The sequence below is a fragment of the Eumetopias jubatus genome, unplaced genomic scaffold (assembly GCF_037043125.1).
Source record: "Eumetopias jubatus isolate StellerSeaLion01/CBP00866 unplaced genomic scaffold, mEumJub1_p1.0 scaffold_10, whole genome shotgun sequence".
NCBI classification, from domain to species: Eukaryota; Metazoa; Chordata; class Mammalia; order Carnivora; family Otariidae; genus Eumetopias; species Eumetopias jubatus.
This window is the reverse complement of record NW_028274816.1, coordinates 27483270-27508545: the sequence shown is the minus strand read 5'-3', so window position 1 is coordinate 27508545 and position 25276 is coordinate 27483270. Positions and strand designations below refer to the sequence as shown.

At 53.2% G+C, this 25276-nt stretch overlaps 1 protein-coding gene across 5 annotated transcripts in view; it reads right to left on the bottom strand.

The window, feature by feature from the left end:
• PDPR (pyruvate dehydrogenase phosphatase regulatory subunit) overlaps window positions 1-18452 on the bottom strand; it is a 33515-nt gene extending 15063 nt beyond the window's left edge. The window contains exons 1-10 of one of the 5 annotated variants that reach the window (XM_088027485.1): window positions 10756-10842; window positions 10345-10530; window positions 10016-10119; window positions 9474-9607; window positions 4565-4646; window positions 4305-4468; window positions 3532-3653; window positions 2666-2783; window positions 1809-1958; window positions 541-733 (exon numbers count right to left, since the gene is read on the bottom strand). In XM_088027485.1, the coding sequence (XP_087883611.1) occupies window positions 541-733; window positions 1809-1958; window positions 2666-2783; window positions 3532-3653; window positions 4305-4468; window positions 4565-4646; window positions 9474-9534 (890 nt within the window). In that variant the 5' untranslated portion in view covers window positions 9535-9607; window positions 10016-10119; window positions 10345-10530; window positions 10756-10842. Of the gene's footprint in view, window positions 1-540; window positions 734-1808; window positions 1959-2665; window positions 2784-3531; window positions 3654-4304; window positions 4469-4564; window positions 4647-9473; window positions 9608-10015; window positions 10120-10344; window positions 10531-10755; window positions 11045-18256 lie in introns of those variants that run through there. The other 4 variants (XM_088027484.1, XM_028092966.2, XM_088027486.1 and 1 more) reach the window with 4 other exon arrangements.
• Window positions 18453-25276: the final 6824 nt, after the last annotated feature.

Sequence of the window (25276 nt, the reverse complement as noted above, 5' to 3'; positions counted from 1 at the left end):
TCACCACCATCATCTCTCCAGAACTCTCCATCTTCCCCAACTGAAACTCTGTGAAGCCAGCAGTCCTTCTCCACTCCACTGCCCCGGCCCTAGCAGCCACCCCGGCACTCCAGAGTAGCTCAGAGAAGTGCAACCACACAGTACTTGTCCTTTCTGACTGGCTGATTTTAATTAGTGTGTAATTTTTTTAAAAGACTTGTATTACTCAGCATGATCATAGGTCTCACTCACAGTACTTACTGTTTCCAAACTCAAATGTACTCAAAGGATCAACATTTGTAACCACTGCAAAAGCCAAAAAGTACATCTCGTGGGCTCCGAGACTAATTCCAAAAGAAGAGTTCCCAAAACATTGTGCACAATGACACTTCTGGAATCATTGTATCCCACAGTGATTACTTTGAAGGGAACAACTCTCAAGTTATGTGTACCTCATTATTAACATACCAGATTACATACATCCATTACACGCCACATCAGCAATAGGGAACTTTAGGAAGGAAGCACCCAGCAAGCAGGGTCTGAGCAAGGAAGACTTACCTTCCAGCCCCTCCACCAAATGAAAGGCCAGCAGAGTTCATTCCCGCCAGCACAAAGTAGCCCTGAACTGAAGGAGACTCGCCCATGATGCACCTCATGTCTGGGGTGAAGGTTTCGGGGCAGTTCACCAACTTCAGGATCTCCAGAGTCTCCAGGTCTGGCATGCGACGCAGGAGGGAACTCAGCAGGGGCTCTGAGCCATAAACACAAAGCCAAACACAGGCTTCAGCTTTAGGGAATTCAAACTCTTCTGCTCCTTATGTTTCCCGACTCCCTCTCCTCTCAGAAAATCTCCTGGAAGAGGCTTTCTCAGATGAGCCAAATGGGCCCTGATCAGAAAGCAGAAACCGTGGCAGAATTAAGGGACAAACCTACAAAGTGCTTGGCATAAAGACATAGAAAAAAAACACTCTTTAGAAAGGCCAGGAGCTGTGGAAGGGCACACAACACACGGGAGGAGATAAGATTTCCACGGGATCGGTACTTGGGGAAAAGCTCTTCCGCAGCACCCGAGGAGACATGCAATCAAAGTAAGGATTTCCCAAGTTGGAACAGCTGCAAAAGACAGGTCCCCAGCCTGTTTGAAAGTCAGCCCGTCATCTGGAAATTATTCCAGGGGGATACTGGCAACAGATGAAACCAGACTGAAGCTGGCTCGTGGGTACACAGAGGGTTCTGTATACTATTCTCTCTACTTTTAAGTGTCTGAAATCTCCCACAATAAAAAGTTTATTTTTAAAAAATGCCCATTAAGGGTGGGAGGGGGAACTCTTCATTATAGACCCCTTTGTATCTTTGGAATCTGGACCCTGGGACTGCATTAACTATCCAGGAAATAAAAATAAATTACACAGTCAAGTAGCATATAAATACCGAATCACTATGATGTACATCTGAAACTAATACAGTAGCATAGGTCAGTTTTTCAATAAAAACAAAAACCAACTAAAAGACCGTATTAACAAAACGATTCTACTTTCTAAAAATTTCTTCAATCTTACATGCTGTCCTACAAAACGGCTTCCTCCTAGCCTAGAATTTCAGCAGTGGTTTTAGATAATAAGCCAGAAGTCCCTTAACCGAGATCTTCGTCCCCAGAATCTGCTGCCCAGTAACTGCAGCCTTAGGCAAACTCTGCAGGCTGCCCTCTGTAAGCGCCTCATGGGGCTGTTAAAAAGATCAAAGAAGGAACTCTTCTTGAAAATGCTTCAAAAAGCTACCATCTTAGACAAACACAGGGCGTTATAGTCATCCTCTAGTTTGCACACCAAAGTGATCCCAGTCTTCCTGCAGATTCTGAATCTCCAGCTGGTTCTTGCCCTCCGTGAAGATTGGCTTCGGGTTCTTCTCAAAGCCCCCAGACAAGATGCCACCCTGCCAGTTCCGGATATAAATTCTTCCATCGGCATCCACAATAGCTAAGGAAGAGAAACAACAAGGAAGTGGGGGACAGAAGAGAAAAGCAAGGTTTAGAGGTAGGCCAGCTTTCTAAATGGACAGAAAAAGCAGAACAAGGACAGCCATTATTGGCTTCATTAGCGAAAGAGCATCCAGTGAACGCAGACCTTTCGAGGTCGTGGGGGTGGGGAATCTGCCCCCTCACATTTACAGGGGACCCTGTTTCTCTGATCAGTTACCCAGAAGCTCTGACCGCTGGTGCTCACAACCGAACTACGGAACTGCCGCAGTGCCACATGAAAGCCTAGCAGAAAGGGGGACCGCGAGCCCATTCTAGGGGTTGAGACCTTCCAGGTGATGTCAAGCCCTTTCCTGTGGCACTCAGGGTCGTGGAGCAACCTCACTGTAGCTTACCTGTCTGCAACGTATGCCATTCAAGTCAAAACTCCAGGTTACATTCCAAATATTCTCAATTTGGACCTCTGTGTGGGACTGCAATTAACTTACAAAACAAACCAAAAAATTGCTTCAGTGGAATGCCCGTTTTGTCCATCCTTTCATAAAGAGTTCTTAGAGAAAAGGTAGAACTGGGTCGGCCTCCCCGTAACACGCTCCAGAAGAGACGAGGCTCTTTGGAGCACAGTCTATCCTGAGCAGAAAATCTTCCTTTTCAGAAGACAGGACAGTGGCAAGGAAACACGATTAAAAACAAAGTGTAAGTCCTCACTTGGTGTGTTGCTCCGCAGAGGGGTCTCCAAGGGGCGAGTCAGAAGGTAGAAGTGTTCGCAGGCATGTAACGGGATACTAACCGGCTCCTCGTTGGACAGACCCAGCTCGTATGCCCACTACAAACGGACAGATTGATCCGTGCGTGGGAAGAGGAACAGAAAGACAAATGAGCATATTCAGCCGCTTGCAAGAGTTTAACTGCAAGCGGTCTGTGTGTGCTCTTGCCCCAACGTGAGCCGTGGGAAGCCAAGGTTCAGACTGCTTTAGTTATGTGGATGGGGAGCAACACGGTCCTTTTTAAACCATAACAATTATTCTTAGACCAAAGAACAAGAGATTCAGCAACTAGTAAAAGGAACTCATTGAGGGGGCAAGTGATGCCCTGTTAACAAAACTCCTGGCCTCAACTACAAACCCCAGATCCCGGCACATGTGACATCTGCAAGGCAAAAAGTACCCCTAGGTCAGTAGAACAGCTTAGTGTTCCTAACTGAATCCACACTCCTTACACAAAAAAATAGCCCCATGCTTTATTTGCTAGGTTGCAGGATGAAATGAAACACCAGAGGAGACCCAATGCCAAGGATTTCTGTCAATGCCCTACCATTTCGCAGACTTCCTGGCACCGTTTAACCCAGGGTGAAGGAAGGAAAAGGTCATCACTGGTGCTCCTCTGTGAGGACTAGCTACAGGCCTCTGATTTAGAATACAGGAATTCTGAGGTTTCTAGTCCAAAGAAGGAATAGGAGGTCCCTGACGTCTGCTTAATTCATCACAGTATTAACCTTACATCTCCAAACCTAAAATCCCAGAGGTAAAAGTGAAGTGAGAAAAATCAGTGACCCAGTACTTTTGCTAACCTACCTGACCAGCACAGTTGACAAAATACTGGCACTCGATCTGTCCTTTATCTGTCTCCACACCAGTAACTTGACCTTTCTTGACCATTACATGAAGAATGCTGGTCCGGTCATAGATCTGAACACCTGTTCGAAGGTAAAGAAAGAGTTGGTGCATTCATCCTCGGATGGCCCAGATTTAAGGCCTCTGCAGCAGATTCTTAACCCCCAAGAAATGCTGAAAAAGCCAAGTCAGTGTTTTATTTAAAAAAAAAAAAAAAAAAACTCCCAGGAACCACATCCTAAGAGTGTCAATGGGCCTATTCCAAGCCTGAAAACAGCAGACGACTTTAGTACACAACTCAATTCCAGGAATCATAAAACGGGCAGGGGAGAAAAAGTTCAAATAAGGCATCTTAAACCCTCATCCACCCACACCGGAAATCAGTTCATCCAAAGTACAGAGCACGTTGGACACTGGTTAGTCTTCCCCTCATTCATTCCAACCCCAGGACATGACCAGCTGTGGATTCAGTCTTCTGACCTTGGAGCTTCTCATGTTGGGGGTGGGGGGGGATTCCCATAAGCTTGAAGTGCACTGGTCAGCACTAAAAGCAGTTCCTTAGAACTTTAATAAGGAAAATGTGGCCCTGAGGAAACACACTTATTAACAGAGAGTATATTCAAACAAAATTCTAAGAGCCAGTGTTCAAGAACGGAAGCTGAGCTGGCGTCACTGCCGGCTGTGAGACACGTTCTTCCATAACCTCTTCCTTCTTTACCCAGAAACCTGCTTACCATTTTGGGAGGCAGCACTTGCCAGGGCAAGAGCCACATCAGCAGAGGACACTACGGCATCCTCGGGAACATGCATGGCCCCCACCAGGTCGTGCACGTTGAGGAGAGGGTGAAGTTCGGCGACTTTCTTGGGGGAGATGATCTCAGAAGGGATGCCTATGACACTGCCGCAGAACACAAAGGGACAATGACATGCATGGCCCTCTGGCAGAGGTCAGTCTGACAGGAGCATCGGGACAGGCTTCTAGCCTCATACGTACTTCAGTCTTGAGTTGATGCGCTTCAGGGAGATCAGCCGGTCCTGAGTTTGGGCCAGAAAGACTGAGCCTGTCCTTATGTAACCTGTAAGGAAAACCAGCCCAGACTGAGCAGCCCAGGCCCCCTGCAGGGGCCAGGCGGGCGAGCCCACTAGACTACAAGTTCGAAGAGCGGTGAGGAGTCCTGGCACTCTCACCATCCAGACATCCTCAGCTAGGATTTGGGGAGGATAGAGTGGGATTTTCATGTACATCTTAAATAATCACTCTTAAACACCAGAGATACTGCTGCTACAAAGCCTTTTGGAAGGGAATGTACCCCAAAACCCATCTTTCCCCCCATGGTTTTGGTGGGACTCTGACCCCCGATGCAGGCCACTCACAACATTGGCGCGGGGCGGACCCCGCCCCGGGCAGAGCCAGTGGGCATGTGGCCGAAGCTCAGCCAATCAGACCCTCCCGGGATACCAGGTCTGGAGCAAGCAGGTGAATGGCTGGAGGCCGATCATCTCATAAGCAGCGGTGTCCTGGCCAGATGGGGCCTGATCCCCTGAGGGGCTGCCTGCTGTGGGTTCCCCCTGGCCCGGCCTCCATGCTGCCTCCTCCAGCTGGCAGCCTCCTGCCAACTCGACTGGCTCCAAAAGCCTTCCAACAAACTCCTTTTTGCCCCAGTTGGCTGGAGTCGACTCCTGCTCTTTGCAATCAACATACCTGACACAACCTTGATCATGCTTGGGTTAATGACAATCTTCCTAACAAGCAGTGACTCTCAGTTCTGACGATGAAAAAGCCGAATCAATCAGGGTTATCTTTTTTAAAAGGCAGCACAAGGAGGGTCACTTAAATGTTTTTCTCATCTCTTTTGAAATCATCAGGTAAATATGCCCTTCCCTGACAACAATGTCTCCGTTTGGAGAACTGAAATTTCAGAGACTGGTTTTTTAAAAACTGTAGACAGGGGCGCCTGGGTGGCTCAGTCATTAAGCGTCTGCCTTCAGCTTGGGTCATGATCCCAGGGCCCTGGGATCCAGCCCTGCGTCAGGCTTCCTGCTCGGCGGGGAGCCTGCTTCTCCCTCTTCCACTCCCCCTGCCTGTGTTCCTTCTCTCGCTGTGTCTTTGTCAAACAAATAAATAAAATCTTTAAAAAAAATAAAAACTGTAGACAGACCAGGCCAGTGCAGTGATCGTGGCCAGTGATGTACAGGGCTTATCACACTCTGAGTCTCACCTGCAGACAAAGGCTTGAGCAGTCACTTCCCACTCACTACCAAACAGTCCCCCTGGGAGGACAGGGCCACTATGCACGAGGCAACATAACACATCATGGCACACACACGAGGTCAAATCATGCTCTTCCAAACAGAACCACCAGCCATAACAAAAGCCTATCACCAGTTCACAAGAGTAACACTACTATTTTCCCAGAGAGGCCTTGTAAAGTTTGGTCTAGAGCTTTCTGACATAAAATTTCCTTTATCACAGGTTCAAAGCAATAAAATAGAACTCTTAAGTTCAGTAAGAAAAGAAGGTAGACATCTGATATTAAAAAACAAATCAGAGGGCGCCTGGGTGGCTCAGTTGGTTAAGCGACTGCCTTCGGCTCAGGTCATGATCCTGGAGTCCCAGGATCGAGTCCCGCATCGGGCTCCCTGCTCGGCAGGGAGTCTGCTTCTCCCTCTGACCCTATCCCCTCTGATGTGCTCTCTCTCTCTCATTCTCTCTCTCTCAAATAAATAAAATCTTTAAAAAAATAAAAAATAAATAACAAGTCAGAGAAGAAATATGAATGGCCAATAGACCTATAAAATAACGTTTAACTGAAAAAGATGCAAACTGGAATCTGATAACTTTTTCTATCTCTCAGATTAGTAATAATGAAAATAATACCCAATGCTGGGGCGGCTGGCTCAGTCGGTAGAGCATGCAACTCTTGATCTCGGGGCCATGAGTTCGAGCCTCGTGTTGGGCATAGAGATTACTTAACAAAAAAGTACAATGAAAAATAAAACAATATACAATGTTGAGAAGACTCTAAAGAAATAAGCACTCTCATATACTGGTGGTAAGAGGGGGCAGCTCTTTTGGAGGATGATCTGGCAATACATATCAGAGTTGAAAATATGAACACTTTTTGCTCAAATTATCAACCTTCTAGAAATCTATCCTTTAGAACTAGCAATAGAAAACAAATATATACTGACAAGGATCTGTATTGCATCATTATAACAACAAAAAAGGAACTATAAACATCAGGTAATGGGAAACGGATAAAAAAAAAACTGCACATACTATGGCAACTTCCTCTCCAGTGATAAAAAGCAGAATTTTTTAAAGATTTTACTCATTTATGGGGCGCCTGGGTGGCTCAGTCGTTAACCGTCTGCCTACGGCTCAGGTCATGATTCTGGGGTCCTGGGATTGAGCCCCACATCAGGCTCCCTGCTCAGTGGGAAGCCTGCTTCTCCCTCTCCCACTCCCCCTGCTTGTGTTCCCTCTCTCGCTGTGTCTCTGTCAAATAAATAAAATCTTTAAAAAAAATACATGAACTAAAGATTTTACTCATTTATTTGAGAGAGAGAGGGCAAGCATGAGTGGGAGGGGCAGAGGGAGAGAGTGAGAGAAGTAGGCTCCCCACTGAGCAGGGAGCCCGATGCGGGACTCGAACCCAGGACACCAGGATCATGACCTGAGCCAAAGGCAGATGCTTGACGAACTGAGCCACCAAGGCACCCCAAAGCAGACTTATTTATATGAGCTAATTCAGAGAGCCCTCCACAATACACTTATATCGAATGATTAAAAATATTTTTGTTTTAAAATAAGAAATAAACATGTAGCAGAAAAGCAATTACCAAAACGAAAGATGATACAGAGTATATGATAAACTGTTAAGAAAAAGCACCAACAAAAGGTAATGGAAACATTGGAGAAACAAAATCTGCGTGGACTTCTGGATGAAGTACTGATGTGTCAGAATATTAAAGGAGCAAACATACACCTCACATAAATGCACTGTCTTCTGAGGATTAGCGTTGTAATATCGGGAAATCCAGATTGTACACGTCACGTGTCTTCATTTAATGTCTCAAAAGCAGTCCACTGACCGGCCCCTGCGCGTCCTGCCGAATAACAGAATCCTCCATCGGGGGACCCCACATCCCATTTTCACTGCACCACGGCTGAACTGCAATAGGGGTGACAGACTGAGGGTGATGCCCGACCCTCCCTTGCCTGACCTCCTCGCTGCCCTGCAAGCATCAAGGAGATACCAGGCCCAAAAAGGGGTTCCAGATGGTGACCCAGAACTCCAGTGAGACAGACTTACCTTACAGAAAAGAGGCCTACGACTCGGGTTCCTCTAGCATCCCAGCAGGTAAGCAATGCGGGGCTCCGCAAAGCACTAGGGACCGAACCAGGGGACCGCGAGGAAGTCAGCAGTTCCAGCCCGGGGCCCTTTAGGTGGGCCCTCTTCTGACTCAAACTCTGCTTACCAACCAAGTACCCGTTGCCATCAAATTAAATCCAACCAAAAGGGACTCGCTCCTGCCTGTCCTGCACGTAGCAGGCCTGACAAAAGCCAGAGGTGGTGAGGCAGCAGGAACGCCTTCTACCATCTTCACTCAGAGTCCTCGCCTCTCTAAAGGAAGCCTGGCCAAGCGTGAGGTGACCATGGGGAAGTCAGGCTCATCCACTGGGCGGGGACCAGGGCGAGGCAAGTGAGGCGCCCGCTCTCGGCACCGAGCCGGGGCAGAGCCAGCCTGGGAGCACTGCTCATGTGCTCGAGGGCTACAGCCCCTTCCTTCCCCTCCTCTAGCTCCTCTCCTGGCATCTCCTCTCTCCACGAACACAGCTACCCAATCCCAGTTCCCAGACGCTCAGTCTTAATCGAGGACTTACACACAAGGAGACACTTCGCCAGAGCAGGAATCCTATGAAAGGGAAATGCTACAAAACCTCAGGCTGTCATCAGAATTTCCAATACTTCAAATCTCACCTTGCCAACGAAAACTGTCACGGGTCACATGAAGTCTGAGCCGGCCAGCAAAGGCGACCATCCACTATGTTTTACGCTGTGACCCCAGGCAGGGCCGCCTCAGTGGGCGAACAGATCAGGCCACCATCCTTGTCAGGATTAGCCTGGAATTACCTGTGATCTGAATTATGCGGGTCTTCCAAAGAGCAACCCTGACAGACGGAGGCGTCCTGAATTTCATCACTAGGCCCCGCTACTCCCCCAGGACATTTCCCGTGGCCGCCAAACGGTTTCATCAGCCACGACGCGAGGCTCGCCCCTGGGCTCCTGGCCGATCCATCACCTGACGACACGCTGACAGACACGCTTCTAACTCGTGATCGTGCGGGACCTTCCCGTGGCTCAGCCTTCCCCTTCCACCTGCTCCGGTCGTACGGAGCTCACGATTCCCTGGGTTCTTTTCCCTTGCTGACACGCATAAGGGGTAACCTCTGTTTCAGCTTCTCAGTCAGAAGAGGCCTTCAGAGCAACTGGTGAGGTGAAATGCGGCGGGTCGGACCACAATTTCACCATCAAGCACCGAAACGGAAGCATGTCCTTGGCTTCTTCGTTCAGGAGCCAAGCGTGGCCACTTGCTAGACTTCAGTGAGTGAAATAATAGGAGATGGCCCGGGAAGCCTTTCCTATCCTGAGAATGACAGGCGCTGGAAAGGATCTGGGGTAAGGACGGAATCCTCTCGGCGGGTAGGGAAACTGGAGACAGCCCAACACGCTAACAGACTTGCCCCAGGACAGACCCTGGCGACTGGCAGAGGCCGGCCTAAGACCCGAGCCCTGACTACCAGATTGGCAGGCCGACGTGGCGTCGGGCCACACACGGCACGGAGCACCAGAGTCTGGGGCACAGGCGGACCAGTACATGGCGGATTACCTGCTTACCTGTCTGGATCCCCGTCTCTTGCTCTAACTGGTGGTAGAGTTTGTTGGAATAGTCTGCCATCTTCTGCTCGATGGTCAAGTGCCTGGCGGTGCTCAGGATACCAGCACAGAACCTCGTAGAGCCAGCAGCCAGCCTGCAGGATGCATCCAAAATGCTATCAGGTACACTCCCACAGCTGTGAATGCAACTAGTTCAAAGATCCTCACTACAGCATCGTCTGTCATATCAAAAGATGGAAGCAGCCTACGTATCCACCGACATGAGCGGGACTGAACAGGCTGGAGGTCCCCTCTACAATGGGATACTCTACACGGCCATTAAAAAAGGAACGAGAGAAAGCTTTTATGCAACAATACGGAACAACCCTAATGAAAAAAGCAAGGGGAGGGACACTGTTTAAGGTTTGCTACCAACTTGTATAGAAAAGAGAAAAAAATAATAAACGAATACCCGGGTACACACATACAAACTGACCGATACAGATTTGCTCATATAATGACTCGGGGAGTATCTGGAACGATACACAAGGAACTTAACTTGCCTCCAGCGAGGGAACGTTCCAGCTAGAAGTCAGGGGTGGGAGGCAGACTTTTCCCTGTACACACTCTTTTACAATTTTCAATCTGACTCGTGTACATGTATTGCCTATTCAGAAATAAATACAAAGGACGTGTTAAAGGTCATCCGATTTCTGGTAGGCAATAGAACAGAAAAGGGACATTAGGGGAAAAGTGAAACAACCTGAACAGAGCATGAACTTCAGTTAATACTAAGGTATCCACATGGATTCACTGCATTTCTAGTTGATCCCACCCGAAGATGTTCCTCCGAGGTGCACACGGGACCCAGGCCTACAGACCGCTGCACTACCTTCACGTTCGTTCTGTGAATCTACCACCGCTCTCAAGTGAGTGAGTTCAACGGGGAAAAGGAACAGAGATCAGGCAGGAGGCAGCCAGTTTCATCTCGGCTCACAGAGGAAGCTCCTGAGCCGCGGGCTTGATGTCGCTGTGTGACTACAACGAAGAGGACAAGACGGCGCGGTGTGCCGTGACCCTGGAATGAAACGCACCCTCTCTAGAGACCTGGGTGTGCTAGAAATCAGCCACCTCTGTCCAAGCCGGAAAACACGGGCGGTTCGCATCGCAAAACCGCGTCCAGGGGATGTGGCCTGTCTGTGGTTCTTGTCCTGCGACTTGGCGCCAGTCAGCTTAGCTACCGGCGGGACAACATCACCGGGAGGGGAGGGGCTGAGGGGAGCCCACGCAGGCTGGTCCTTACCTGCCCTGCTCCAGAAGGACAATATCCTTCCACCCCATCTTGGAGAGGTGATAGGCCACGGATGTGCCCATGATCCCACCACCACAGATGACCACCTGCGCCTGGGCAGGCAGGGTGACAGAATGCGCCTCGGCAGCCGACGCGCCGCTCCTCCCCGACGACCAGTTCTGCCATCCTCGGCCGGTCCTTTGTCTTCGGACCACCGACAGCAACCGGTAAGACATCACGTCTGCCAGCAGCTCGGCGGTGCGCTCTCACTCGGCTACGGCGGAGACCCCCGACATGCACACTAGACGGAGAAAGCAACCAGATTTCATTCCACTGTACTCAGGGCACAGGATTACTGAGGAAGGGAGAGGAGGCCCCAAAGAACGCTAATCATGCTCTCGGCCAATGTGTGAGGCCCTGCGCAGTTCCAGACGCTCTGCCAGCTGGAGAGACAGCAGGGGACAACGAGGGGGGGGGCTTGCCTTTATGCACCTTTCATTAGAGACACAGAGAGGGAGCGGATGTCTGAGTGTGTGTGAGGGCGCCTATGGCAGGGGCGGCCCAGACACAGATAAAACAAGGAACAAGGCCAGTGTGCTGGAATACCCGAAGGCATATGTAAACTAGGATGGTCGGGAAGAAGGGGACATCGGAGAAGAGACCTGACGGTGACCAGGAATCAGCTGGATGCGTCTTCCGGACAGAGGCGCAGGCACGTGCAAAGGCCCCGAGGGGAGGCCGACCCTGCAGAGTCCAAGCACAGAAGGGAGGCCAGTGTGCCCACAGCATGAGGAGTGAGGCGGAGAGGACCCAAGACAAGGCCGGAGAGGGAGGCAGAAAGCAAGGACACACAGCGCTTGGACGCCATCGTGACGAGCTGGGATTCTGCTCCGAGTGCAAAGGAAAATACTAAAGCGGCGGAATGAAATGATCGGATATGCTTTTCCAAGATCAGTCAGGCTCCACGGCGGCGGGGAGTGGGCTGGAGAACGAGAGGAAAGGCAGGGCCAGGCAGCTGCTGCGGTAGTCCTAGAGGGAGGGCCTGGGGGCTGAGACCCGGGCGGTGGCAGTGGAGTCAAAGCCACGGCTGGGTGGTTCTGGAGGTGAAATGACGGAACTGACTTGCCAACAAACGGGATGTTAAAATGGGGCAAGGGGAGAGATAAGGATGATGGCAGAGTTTCTGGGGTAAGCAACTGGTGCCACTTACTACAGTGTGAAGGGCTAGGGATGGGGAGGGAGGCGGGGAAGGAGAGGGAGCGAGAGGGAGGCTGTGAAGGGGTGAAGGCGCGGGTGCACAGACAAGCGAACGTTCCCCTCTGAGAGGTCAAGTGCAAGACGCCGGGCGGGCACGCACGGGAAAAGGCCAGGCAGCAGCTGGACATCCAGGCCGGCAGCCAGGGGAACACGTGGGGTATCCGAGACCCGGCACGCCAAGGAACAAGAAGAGCCCTGAGGCTCCCCAGCAGATACAGCTTGGGAAGAGAAAGAAAGTACCGGACAGAGGACAGAGCGCTGGGCAGACGCACAGAGCATCCGGACAAACAGAGGTGGTGCAACAGACCAAGAAGGAGCCGCGGCAAGGCAGAAAGAGAACTGGGCAGCGGTGTCCGAGAAGAGAGAGAGGAAAGGGTTTTAAGAAGCGGTTCGCTACGGAGGGTGCCCGGGGGTGCAGCAGGACGGCCAAGGGTCCGCCCGCTGGGACTTGACAACAGAGGTCCTTGGTGTCCCCAAAGAGAACATTCCCAGGAGAGTGCTCGGGATGAAATCCGGACCAGAGCAAGCTGCAGAGCGAGGAGATGAGGGAGTGCAGACCACTCCTTCACTTTCTGCTCCGAAGGGAGTGGAAAAACCAGGCAGCAGCAAGAAAATAATGGGAGCAGAGCAAGGTTCTTGGTCTATAAAGGCACGGGCCGTGGAGACTGTTTCACGGCTGGCAGGAAGGGCCAGTAAAGGGGAAAGAGGTGGGTCCGGAAGGAGAGGTGGTGACAAAGAACGAGGTCCTGGAAGAGAAGAGAGAGAGAGAGGACCCAAAGCCGCAGTGACGGACAGCGTGCGCCGGGTCTGCACAGGCCACGGGCTGGAGGGAGACTCAAGGACCGGCAGGCCTCCTCCCGGAAGCAGGGGAGGGTTAGTCCAGCTGGGCTTCTCCCGCACCCTCGGGTGTCACATGCTGTGACCGAGCACACGTGTCTACGAGACAACTAGCATCCTAAGGCAGAGAAGGGAAAGGGTACGGGATCGGGCCCAGGGAGAATTACTCTCCCGGCAAAGCAGAGGCCTGTTCGGGAAACCGCAGACAGACCTGCCAGGAGACGGCAGGGTCACCGAGCGTGGGGAGAGGGGGGACTTCAGAGGAGAGCCCCGGCAGACAGTGTGCCCAGCGGCATGCCACTACCAGCGCGGGCCCCCCACGGCGGGCCCCAAACAGCCCAACTTGTCCAAGGCCAAGGTGTGGGTGCCCGTCCATCACCACACAGCATCTCAGGACGGAGACCGAGCAAGGCCTACACCGCGTCCCAGGATAAATCCCACCCAACCAGGGCCGATGACTCGGCCACCTGGCGGTAGTCACCAGGCCTCACACCCTCGGTCCCTGTCCAAGGGTCTCAAGACAGAAGCTTCTTCCTGCAACCTCGTCTCCACGTGACTAATTTCTGTCCCTCCCTCCATCTCTCTCTCTGCGGTCCTCCCCTCCAGACCTCTCCACCGTGCCCTCCAGCACATCCCTCCCAGAGTTAAGCACCCGGCCCTTCGCCAGTACTGTCTCACCTGTCCCCACCGGGATGCAGCTCTTCTGAGGGAGCGGCCACCGCCACACGGCCAGCCCCACTCGACTGAGCTCGCCACGCGGGGGGTGGGGGGGGCGAGTATCCTCCTCCTCCTTCCTTCAGAACTATTACTGCTTGGTCACACGCGAAAAGGCCCAGTTCCTTTGGGGCTCAGGCTAGCAGGCACCCCCTGCCTAGCCCCGAGGCCACTGCGGGTTCAGCCTCAGGCAGATGTCTGTCTACATTCGGGTTCTGAACCCACAACGCTCCTCCTCTCCCAACCTCGGACCCCACCCCCTCTCTTCCTCCCTTCAAAGCAGATAACCTGTCTCATCGCATCCCCTGAAACTCCACCGATAATCCCACTTGCATCTACAACCATCTCTCCTTCCCTGAGAGGGTCAGGAGTTCGTCGCCCCACAAGAGCCACAAGACCCCTCTCCCTCCTTCCCTGGGACCCAGCTCCTCTCCCGCGTACCTTCGGTGCTCCGCTCTGACCCTCGGCGTTTTCATATGCTCAAGTCCTCCCCACCCACCCGAGAAACAGAACAAAAGCTCCATAACTGTCTTCGAGTAGCGTCATTTTAAAAATTCTAAATGGTAAAAACTATGGTCTTGGCAAAAAGCACAAACATAGGAGGCAGTAATAACTTCCCATCAGGGCGCCTGAATATCCAACTCCTGGCTTTGGCGCAGGTCGTGGTCTCGGTGTCGGGGGGATCGAGCCCCACGTCGGGATTCTCTCTCCCTCTGCCCCTTCCCCCACGCACAGGCACGCACGCACATACCTGCGCTCCTTCTCTCTCTCAAGTAAATAAATAAAATTTAAAACGATGATTTCCCATCATACAAAATTACCAGTCCCGATGTGCTGCCCTGCTGCCCACCTGAGTGCCGCCGCCTGTCCCGTGTCCTTCTTTCCTCACTCCTCAGTGACCGCAGAGTCTGCCGGCCGTCAAGCCAGAACGGACTTTTTTTTTTTTTTTTAAAGATTTTATTTATTTATTTGACACAGACACAGCGAGAGAGGAAACACAAGCAGGGGGAGTGGGAGAGGGAAAAGCAGGCTTCCCGCCGAGCAGGGAGCCCGACGCGGGGCTCGATCCCAGGACCCTGGGATCATGACCCGAGCCGAAGGCAGTCTCTTAACCAACTGAGCCACCCAGGCGCCCCCAGAACTGACTCTTAATGTGATCTCACAGCCTGTCTTTTCACTTGACAAATACCTTCAGGAAAGGGCTTCCTACATGATCTGTCCCCTTTTCCCCGTTTCCAGTCTGTCCTGAACCCAGAGCGGTCGGGCTTCTGCCCGCCAAGCCAGGAACGCTGCTCTCACCAAGAAGGCTCACGTCGCCAACTTCCGGGGACACCGGCCCCACCTCACATCCTCTCCACAGCACTGCACATCGCCCATGGCTCCCGCTACTCACACCCTCTTTCCCGGTTTTTATCCTGACTCCCACCACCCTGGTCACGTCTTCGCTGGCTTCTCTCCCCGGCCCGTCCTTCCGAGTCCATGTCCCTCACGGTGCTCTGGGACCAGCTTCTCCCCTCGGGCCACCACTCTCCAGGGGGATTTCACTGCCTACCGTGACCGAGAGCCCACCCCACAGCGGCCTCGACCTTTGCGTCTGTACCTCTAAGCAGAACAATCGCATGTCCACTTGGGCTCCCGAAGGTCAAACTGGGCACCTCCGACAGGGAAACCCATCCTCCTCAATCTCCAAATCTGCTCCACTTCTGTGTCCCCCAGTGACACCATATTCGAGAACCCTGGGTGTTACCCTGGGCTCCTCCTTTCTCCTCTCCTCTACGCAGCCAACCAGCGAGGACTAACAATTCCACAGCCACGTTTCCCTCATTCCCACTTCTCCCCATTCCCACTGCAGCTACCTGAGTACAGGCCGCCACCCTTGCTCAGATTACTGCAGAGGCTTCCTCCCGGGACTTCTGGGGCTTCTGTACACCGTTCTCCCCAACACCCCACAGTCCTTACACAGGACTCAGAGCCAGTCTTCTCAAAGGCAAATCGTGTTTCACGCCCCTGCCTAAAACCCTTCAATGATTTTCTGATGTCCTCAGGAAAAGGCAATCTCCTTCACAGGAAGGGCAAGATCCTTCACTCCCTGGCTCTCGTTTCTTATCTCTGCTCTCTTTCTCTGGAGCCACACGCAACCACCTGTAATTGACTCCTCAAACAGGACAGGATTCCGAAACCTCCGGGATCTGGGCACGCTGTTCCTCTAAACCTAACAGTATAGTTCCTGCCACTCTCCCCCACCCAAAGGTAACTGCCTCAGCTCTCAGCATATCTGACATCTTACCAGACCTCCTCTCCCCTAACACGGGGTCAGGTGACTCTTCTATGTTCTCCCATCACACCCTGCACTTCTCCCAGCACAGAGCTTCCCGGACTGTGTCACGGTCTGTTCGCCAATCAGGGAAACAGCACAACCACCCTGCTGAGAATGTAGGCTTGAGAGAGAGGTAGACAGCCGTGGGTTGGAAAACCTCCCCCCACCTCTCATTAGCTCTTTCAGCAAGTTATGCCACATCCCTGTGCCTTGGGCTCCTCATCCATAAGGTGAGCTAGGACTACCCACCTCACACGGTTGCTACAAACACTCGGTCAGACAGGAAGGAAAAACATGGCAACGGGCACCTAAGCAGCACTCAGTAAGTGGTCCTTTTTAGTCTCCTATTATGATGGAGCTCTCTGGGAGCTGAGACCAATTATATAACTTGATCATGGTTTTCCCAGCATTCAGGGGAGGCACCTAGGAAATACACATTGCCGAACGGCTGCGAGGAGAGAACACACGAGAGGGGGGAAAGTTCAGTGAGGACTCTGGGATCTCAAGGCTAGCCCTCAGATTTGAGGGGATATCTAAATCACGTATAAGAATTCTTTAAAAAAGAAAATGGTAGTATCTTCATAGGCAGTTACAGTCGGCCAGATGCCGCTTCATGCCTACAAGGGACTTAAGGCTCACAACCCTACGAGGTAGACACTAAAGTTTCTTTCCTACACTTGACGAAGCTGAGGCACAGAGAAGTAACTCATCCGAGCTTCTCTAATGCCGGTGAGGGGCAGAGCCAGGAGTCAAACCCTGCCGGGCTGGCACCGGAGTCTGCCCTGGGATCTTTCCTCCCTCCTACCTTTCAAACAACATCAGATGAGTAAAGAAAGGGTACTTGTGAGGACACAGCCCCTGGCAGGATAAAAGGAACTGCAAATGTAGCAGAAGACACATGACAACAGTTGAGGCTCAAGATGGAATAAACAATGTTAAAAACTTAGGGTGATTAAAAAAAAAAAAGCCTAGGGTGATAAGAACCAAGAAAAGGATTTGTGACCCTGTGTGCAACATGACCTTCAAAGAGTCACTGAAGAGGTGAGGGCAAACAAGAACAGAAAAGGATTTAAAGTGGATGCAAACAAAGAAAGGAAGGCACCAGAGTACCCAAGTAGGTTTGGCAGCAAAACCAAGGCAAAGTTTGCCGGCAGAGAAGGGAAAGTCGGTAGACAAGAAACTGAAGATGTCAAAAACAAAGAAATAAAAGTCGTAACCACATTTAAAATAAACACACACACCTAAATATATACATGTTAAGTTTTAAGTAATCTCTACACCCCATTCGGGCTGGAACTCATGATCAAGAGTCACATGCTCTTCCGACTAAACAAGCCAGGGGCCCCAAAAATAAATTACATGTTTTAAAAGCTAAGATGACCCTACAGTCTTTTCTGCTGAGAAGAAAAGTATCTGCCAAGCAACCTCGATATCGGGACTAGGTATGCTCCCATCCGCTTCCACCAACATGAACAAGAGGGCAGCTCCAGGTCCCTCTGAGCTGCTCCTCTGTATGGTCACAGCGTGTGCACAACCGGGCCGCTGGGGACTAGGAAGCCCGGCGGGTGGAGAGCGATTAACAACATTTCCCACACCTGCCTCAGCACAAGAGCCAGCAGCACATTTAGCCCACGCTCCTTCTCTGGAGAGTGGATCCTGCTTGGTCCTGGGTGTGTAATTCTCAACAAGTGCCACCAGCTGATCAGACAAGTTGAAGAAATTAAGACAAATCGCTAGCGCTGGCTCCCCTCCTCCTTCCCCCCGCGGCCCCGTACGTCACGCTTACACACACCGGCAAACTGCACTTGTAGATGCCCGAATCTAATCTCAGTGTCCTTCACATCGGTCCCGAGTGGTCACACATCACGAAGTCGGCTCACGGCCCTGGGCCTACACTCTTCCCCGTAACTCGGCCGCCGCACTCTGCAGCGGTCTTACAAGTGAGGGAGGCACAGGCGGACCGCACGTCTCCAGGCGGGAAAGCAACCGCACCCGCAGTGGAGGAAGACCGGGCGAGACCCGCCTCATGCGCGCTAGGGGCTTGCCCGAGACCGGGAGCCCGAAGCGAGGTCACCCCGGCCGCTCTGGACGTCGGCCTGAGCCGGCGGACGCCCCCTGAGGAGCCGGTGCGCAGGCCCCGGGGCGGCCGGGCACGGGTCTCCGAGGCCCGGACCACCTCGGCCGGACGGAGCGCAACCGCGGACAGGCTGACAGAGACGAGGCGGACCCCTCTCGGCCCGGGCCGCCGGAGTCCCCAGGCGACTCGGCGCAAGCGACGCGAAACGAGGGGCGGACGGGACCACCCCCGAGGGAGACCAGAGAGGAACGGGGGACGCGGGGACGCGCGCGGAGGGGAGGCCAGAGCGGCCCCGCAGCTGTCTTCCTTACCTGACGGGCCCCCGCGGGCTCCGCGGTCAGCAGCACCCCGGCGGCAGCGGGGCAGCAGCCACAACAGCTGCGGGGGTTGGGGGGTCCCGGCGCCAGAACGCGGGGAACGGGGAAGGGAAAGGGGCGGGGCGGAGGGAGCAAAAAGTTCCGGGGAAAGCCGGGGACCGCGACCTTCCGCGCTTTACGGGCCCCACAAGGGTACGCCGGCGCCAGATCGCTCCCGCGCACGCGCGCGCCGTGACGTCCCCGCGGCGGCCCCGCCCCTGCCACGTGGGGCTTGTTTGGGTGTCGCGAGGCCCCGCCCCGGGCCTCTGGGCGGCAGCCGCGGGGTCCGGCCCGGTTGACCTCTGCAGGTGGAGCCGGGACGTCCGCGGTGGGCCGCTCGCCGTGCCGTGCTGTGGGGAGCGCGGGGCTTCGCTCTGCCCTCCAGGCGCGTTCCCACTTCCGTCCCCGAGTGGGTCGCGGCTCAGAGCCACTCTGGTCCAGGGCGCCAAAGGGCGTCTTGGACCCGCAGGCGCTCGGCTCCTCCTGGGCGAGGCTCTAGCGGAGCGCGACTGAAATCCGCTCCGCGGGCCTGGCCCGACCTGGGAGGCGGGATTTAGAGGCCCTGAGCTCTGGGCCGGTCGTCACTCTGCGCCTTCCTGGCTTGTCTGGGCCGAGGAAATGCCAGTCCGTCTTCTGAGAAGGCCCCGGTCCAGCCCTCCCTTACTGTCAGCGGCCCCGTTTTCTTTCCCTTGTGGAACTCGTCACCCTGTACAGTCTGCGTTGGTTGGACTGCCTTTCCCGCCAGTTGCAAGCCCTGCCCTCTCTCGACAGAACCTCAGTCGTAGGCACGGCTGCGTTCCCGGCACGTGCAGCCCTGCTTGGCGCGTCGTCCAGTCACTAGCTCTTTGAATGGAGAGCGTTCGGAGGGTACAGCGGCCCCTGCAGGTTGCGCCACGCTCTCGTTTCCCTTTCGTTGAATCCAGGCCCTCCTCACCACCACACAAGCCCATCTTGTCTCCTTATGGCCTCTTTTGGCCAGGCACCGTACTGGGCGATGGGATTCAGCAGTGCACAAGAAAGAGAGGGCTTCTTCCATTCGCGAGTGGCAAGAAAGCTCCGGGGACCCCTGTGGCACCACGCCGGCCCCCAAGCTGCATACTTTCTACCCCAGACGCGATCGCCAGTTAACTCACACGATGCAGGGCACGTGAGTTCGGCCTGCCTGAGGACAGAAAGTCCTCTCTGGCTAGTCCGATACGTGAAAGTTTAAGACGTTCCGGGCTTCTGTGCTAGAGAAATACTTTAATGTTTCGGCTAATTGGTGTCACCTGACTGCCCATACAGAAGAGGAGATAGGGGCGCCTGGGTGGCTCAGTTGGTTAAGCGACTGCCTTCGGCTCAGGGCATGATCCCAGGGTCCTGGGATCGAGCCCCGCATCGGGCTCCCTGCTCGGCGGGAAGCCTGCTTCTCCCTCTCCCACTCCCCCCACTTGTGTTCCCTCTCTCTCTCTCTCTCTCTCTCTGTCAAATAAAAAAAATCTTAAAAAAAAAAAAGGACATAGACGAACTCATCTGAGGTGTATACCTGGGGAAGTCTTTTCCTGATGCCCAGACGTGGCAATTTGGGGAGAAAACCTTCACAGGCTTCCCTGATGAGCAGCTTGACCTATGCCATTTGCAGGCTTATGAATTTGGGAGAAACCTCGCTGTCGGTAGGAAACGGTGGGTGAAGTAAAGTGATCATTAAGGTGTTCGTCCCGTTCTGTGGACAAGCAGTGAGTGCTGAACAAGCTGTACAGATTTCTCCCTGCTTCCCTCAACCACCACTGTTGTTCTTCTCTCTGCAATGTCCTAAGCCTCCTTTTCTTGTCAACGTTGATTCTTGTACTTTGTAGGCTCTCATACCCACCAACTGCACTATTCTTCAAGAGGACTGGATATTTTAATCTTTTTTGGCTACTCCTTGTCCGTGAAAGGTCGGAGTGGTTTCCTGTACGATACTTCACAGAGAAGAGCATCCCATGCACAATCACACATGTCCCGGTAGGACTTTATTCGCCTGATGTTTGGATTCACCTTTGCAAACCTTCTGCCTTGTTGGTTTTCTGTCTCTCAAGGACAGAAAGTACAAGGGGTGGGGAGGGTATTTCTGGCATCTCTTTCAAAAGATCTCTGCCAGGATCTTTCGATCCTTTGCGCACCAAGAACTGCACCTGGGAGCACCTCTCTTCTCCAAGCCGGGTTCTCGTGCCTTATCCCAGAATGTCCCATGGTGGGTGTAGACAGGAAAGAGAAAAAGAAAGTGACTTCACTCATTCTGAGGGTTCCCATCCTCCTCCCAGAGTCTCCCGTCCCCAGATCAAACGCCTTTCTGCAGCTTCTTTCAGTCAAAGGGTTTCTAGCAGCACAGTTCTCCCTTCACTCTCGGGTCTACTCTTGGGATCTGGGAAATGCCATTGTAATGATTGTACAGGGCCGTAACTCCTTATTTACCTCTGTAAGTGTGCGGTTCGCTCAGCCCCTTCCCGTCCCTGGGTGGCGACAGCACGAGGTCCTGAGGACGTTTGAGGCACTTTAGGGGATGGGATCTTTCTCGGGAGCCCTGCTGATCTTAGGCACCCAGAGCGACCAGCATTTCTGAGTCCACGAGGGCGGTAGTGACATCGTGCCCTGTATTTCTATCAAGCCGGATTTTAATTAAGATGTTCTTTTCACGCTACCAGGTTTGTAAGTGAATAAACAGACATGTTCATTACTCTGGCCGTGGCTACTTGTGAAACGTTCTTCATCTCTAGTGGCTGTGTGTCGTATTTGCCATCACAAAGGCTAAACGTGGTACATAAAACCGTTCGCATCTGTGTTAGCAGAGTGTGAAACGGAGTCTGGACACCCACGTACGGCAGACACAGGTGGGCACTACGCCACCGTCCATGCAGTGGTGGCGTGGCTGGGGACGGAGAGCCTCCGTTCCTCCTCCCGAAGGTTACGAGGACTCACACCTGAGTCTTTAACCCACGAAACCGGTGAACTAGTCGAGTAAGAGCTGAGCATGTGCTAGACGCCAGTGGGGGTGCCTTAGAATCGTCTGGGGCACCTAAAGCAATCCCCTCCACGTGAATTGGAATCAACGGGGCTGGAAATCTGATCAGTATTTCTCCAGAGACTTCCAGCCACTTCTCTTGCGTCTCGAAACCACTGGATGCCGACGGTTTAAGAGTCCGCAGGACACATGGTAGTCGTTGAGAGATCTGTGGGTTAGGGAGGACTTTCGCTGGTCCCTGAGCAGGACAGGGTGTTTCTTACACATCATCCCATGTAATCTTTATGACAGTCTCAGGAGGTGAGGTTTTAGCAGATGATGTAGACTCAGAAGGAACATGACGTTTCCAGGATCACACAGCTTGGGGGAAGATGTGGAAATGGACCCAAAGGTGCTGCATTATAGCACAGGGCAGGGGGCCAGGAGGCCATTTGAGGCTGGGGACAGGGAGCGAGGGAAGAGCACACAGTGTAACAGGGAGGCGCTCCCTGGCTGTGGTACACTGGACATTTTCAGTCCCTCGTTCGTCTGCCCCGTGAGCTTGCAGCGCATGACCGGCTTGGAGCATAGCTCTCGCCCTGTCGTGTTGGTTGGCGTCAGCCATGCTGGGACCTTGCTTTAGAAGCTAGGCAGCCGCCACGGTGTGCAGGGGGCGCGACCGAGGCCTTCAGGCGAAACGTGCGTGGTCACCAGCCCTCCTGGGCGCTGCTGTCGTCATTAGATGGTGCCCTGAGTAGCCACCGTATCTCGGAGGATCACGCGGCATGAGCGACAGACACGGGAAACAGATGGGACCCCGACCTGAAGCAAAGCCCACTGACCCGCAGCCTAAATCGGCTGCCCAGCCAAACCGTAGTCACCGCAGGCCCCTAAGCACGAGGCGAAATGCTGGTGGAAGGCACCAGGTCTCGGGCTGGTTTGTATGCCGCCTTGTGCAGCTCAAGTACGGGGTCTCTGACAGTGTAGCCTTGTAGGAATGATGCCATCACGGCCTCATCCCCTTGAGGACTTCTCCACTCACTGCCAACTTGGAGTCACCGGTCTCTATTCCGCTCATCCAAGCAATGTTCCAGCAGCTACAGGTGGGACTCCCACGGGCTAACATGTCAGGAACAACCTCGTCATCCTGTCTTCCAAGTCTCCTTTTATTTCACATCCACGAACCGTCAACCGAGCCCCAAGCCGGGGCGTCATCTGGTCACCCCCCTGGCTTCTCCCTGTACCTCTAGTTCATCGCCCAGCTCAACCGAGTCTGTGCCCCCAGATCTCTCGTCTCTCCTGGCCTCTCGTTCCTCACCCCCGCTGCTGGAGGTCAGAGGGTTGGCATCCCCTGCTGCGATGATCATCCCTACAAGGGTGATCCCTGCTTCTGGTGTCACCCCATCCCCACTCGGCAGGGTTGCCTTCCCCACGCACGTCAGATCATTTCACTCACTGGCTTAACCTAACAGCTCCTCGGGACTCCCCGTTGCTGGGGAGACGTGTTCAGACTCCTTAGCGTGGCGGAGCACGGTCTCCATGGTGAGACCGGCGGAGGTGCCCCAGGGGGCTCTGGGGCCATCTGTGTGCGAGGCTGGGGCCCGAGTCCTGGCCCATTTGCCCCCCGTGTGCGACTGATCCCATCTCACACCCTGCTCTCAAGTCCCGCTCCGCCAAACACATCTTCTGCTCGCTAAGATGCCCTTCCCGGCACCTGTCCTCCTGTGCTTGGGGAAGAGTCCTGACTTGAGAATCAAATGATCCCCCATGGCCCCTCCCATCAGCCTGGCAGACGCCTCCAGAATTTCAAAACCTCAGCCCACCATCACCAGCATCTCCCCGGGGAAGCCTTTCCTTCCCACGACAACTGGCCTCCCTTTGGGGTGCCCACTCTACTCTTTCCACCTCTGTCTTTGCTGGTTCTTTCCCCTACTCGTTCTGTCAGTCCCTCCGTGGAGGACCGGCTTCTCTGAACCCCCAGCATCTGGTATCGTGCCTGGCATCTAGCACATGATCGAGCGAATGGGGGAAAGTGGCGAGCAAAAGCTCTGTTTGCCAATCTGTAAAATGGGGATGATGTCCTGGCCACAGAGAGCAGGGGGCGTTCGGTTACTGCAGCTGGCCCTCCAATGGACCAGTAGGTGGCGCCGTGACCTACGAATGAGGGTTCCTGGGGCCTCCCAGCCCTGCATCTGGAGTGTGGGTTGTCAGGATGAACTAGAAACCCAAATCAGACTAATCAAATCTCCCCCTGAGAGGTGACACCCCATGTGGTCCCCGTGACTCAGGAGGGGCTGAGGAGAGGCTCCTTTGGGCAGCCTCGAAAAAAGGGATGTGCCCTCCGGCGCCTGGGTGGCTCAGTCGTTAAGCGTCTGCCTTCGGCTCAGGTCATGACCCCGGGGTCCTGGGATCGAGCCCCACATCGGGCTCCCTGCTCCGCGGGGAAGCCTGCTTCTCCCTCTCCTACTCCCCCTGCTTGTGCTCCCTCTCTGGCTATGTCTCTCTCTGTCAAATATATAAATAAAATATTAAAAAAAAGAAGAAGGAAAGAAAAAAGGGATGTGCCCTTTCCCTCCCGCTGTCCTCACCTGGAGGGGTCTGTGGATTTAGGCACCTCAGACACTTGGATCTGGGGCATCCGCTGACTCAGTCCCCTAGAGTCCAGGGTGGAAGGGCCGTGGTCCTGTTTGGTTAAGAACGTGACTTTGGAGCTGACCTGGCCTGGGTCCGAATGCCCGCACTGCCTCCCCCTTGGAGTATGACACCGAGACGTTACCTTTCCCGAGCCCCCTCTGTAGTTGTCAACAACAGAGACTATAGAGAAAGAGAGAGAGGGCCATAGAGGATGTGTGTATATACAGAGAGATTTGTCTTAAGGATTTGGTGGCGGGCAAGTCTGAAATGCAGGGCAGGCAGGCAGGGTGGGAAGCCCAGGAATCATTGATGTCGAGGGGGCATAATTCCTTTTTCCTCTGGAGACCTTAGTCCTTTTCTTGAGACCTTGAAGTGAACGCTTGAGCCCCACCCACGTTACAGCGGGTGATCTGCTTTAACCAGTCAACTGGTTTCAATGTTAATCACATCTAGAGAATACTTTCACAAGAATACCCAGACTCGTGCTTGACCAAACATCTGGGCACCCTGCCCTAGCCATGTTGACGCATAAAGTTAATCATCGTAGCCTCTATCTACTTGCTTGTAAAATGGGCAATGACACCTTTTCTTCCTTCTTTCCTTCCTTCCTTCCTTCCTTCTTTCTTTCTTTCATTTTTGGCAAGACTCAAATAATGTGGATAAAATACTTGGCTCAGAGCACAATTTTCAGAGCACGACAGCTGCTTTTCTTACCCTTGCAAGGTGCGCTGCATGGCCTGGCACCTTAGGGGGTGGGAGACGGTGGGGAGATGGGCAACACTGAGTGATCCAAAGGGAATGAGAGTCATGATGCTCGAGGAGCAAAGGGTCTGTTCAGCAGATGCTTATGACAAAAGCTGGGCTCGAGTCCCCAAGTGCCACTAAGGCTAATGCCTTTTAACTGAACTTATCATGACCTGTTTACTAAGGACCTGGGCTTGATGTAAATTTATTCCAGGATGTACCTGGGAGCTCAGCAAAATTGTATGAGCTCAGTGAGCCACTTTTTTATTTTTTTTAAGATTTCTTTCTTTCTTATTTTAGAGAGAGAGAGAGAGAGCATGAACGGGAAGGGCAGAGAGAGAGGGAAAGAGAACTCCTAGGGCCACGACGTAGGTGAGAACAGATTTGCACCAGTGTCTAGGAATGTGAAGACAGAAAGCCTGAATTCGCTGGGACACACCCTGTATTCACCAGGTGACCTGAGGCAAGTCCCTTAGACCCAGCAAGCCTAGCTTCCTCATCTACAAAATGGGCAGAGCATCTCTGCTACGCCCAGGGTCGTTGCGACAATTTGGTGAAGCCACATGCGTGGTTTGTGAACTCTGCAGAGAAAGGTCACTGTTATTAAGCATTGCTAGGACCCAGGCAGGTTGAATCTG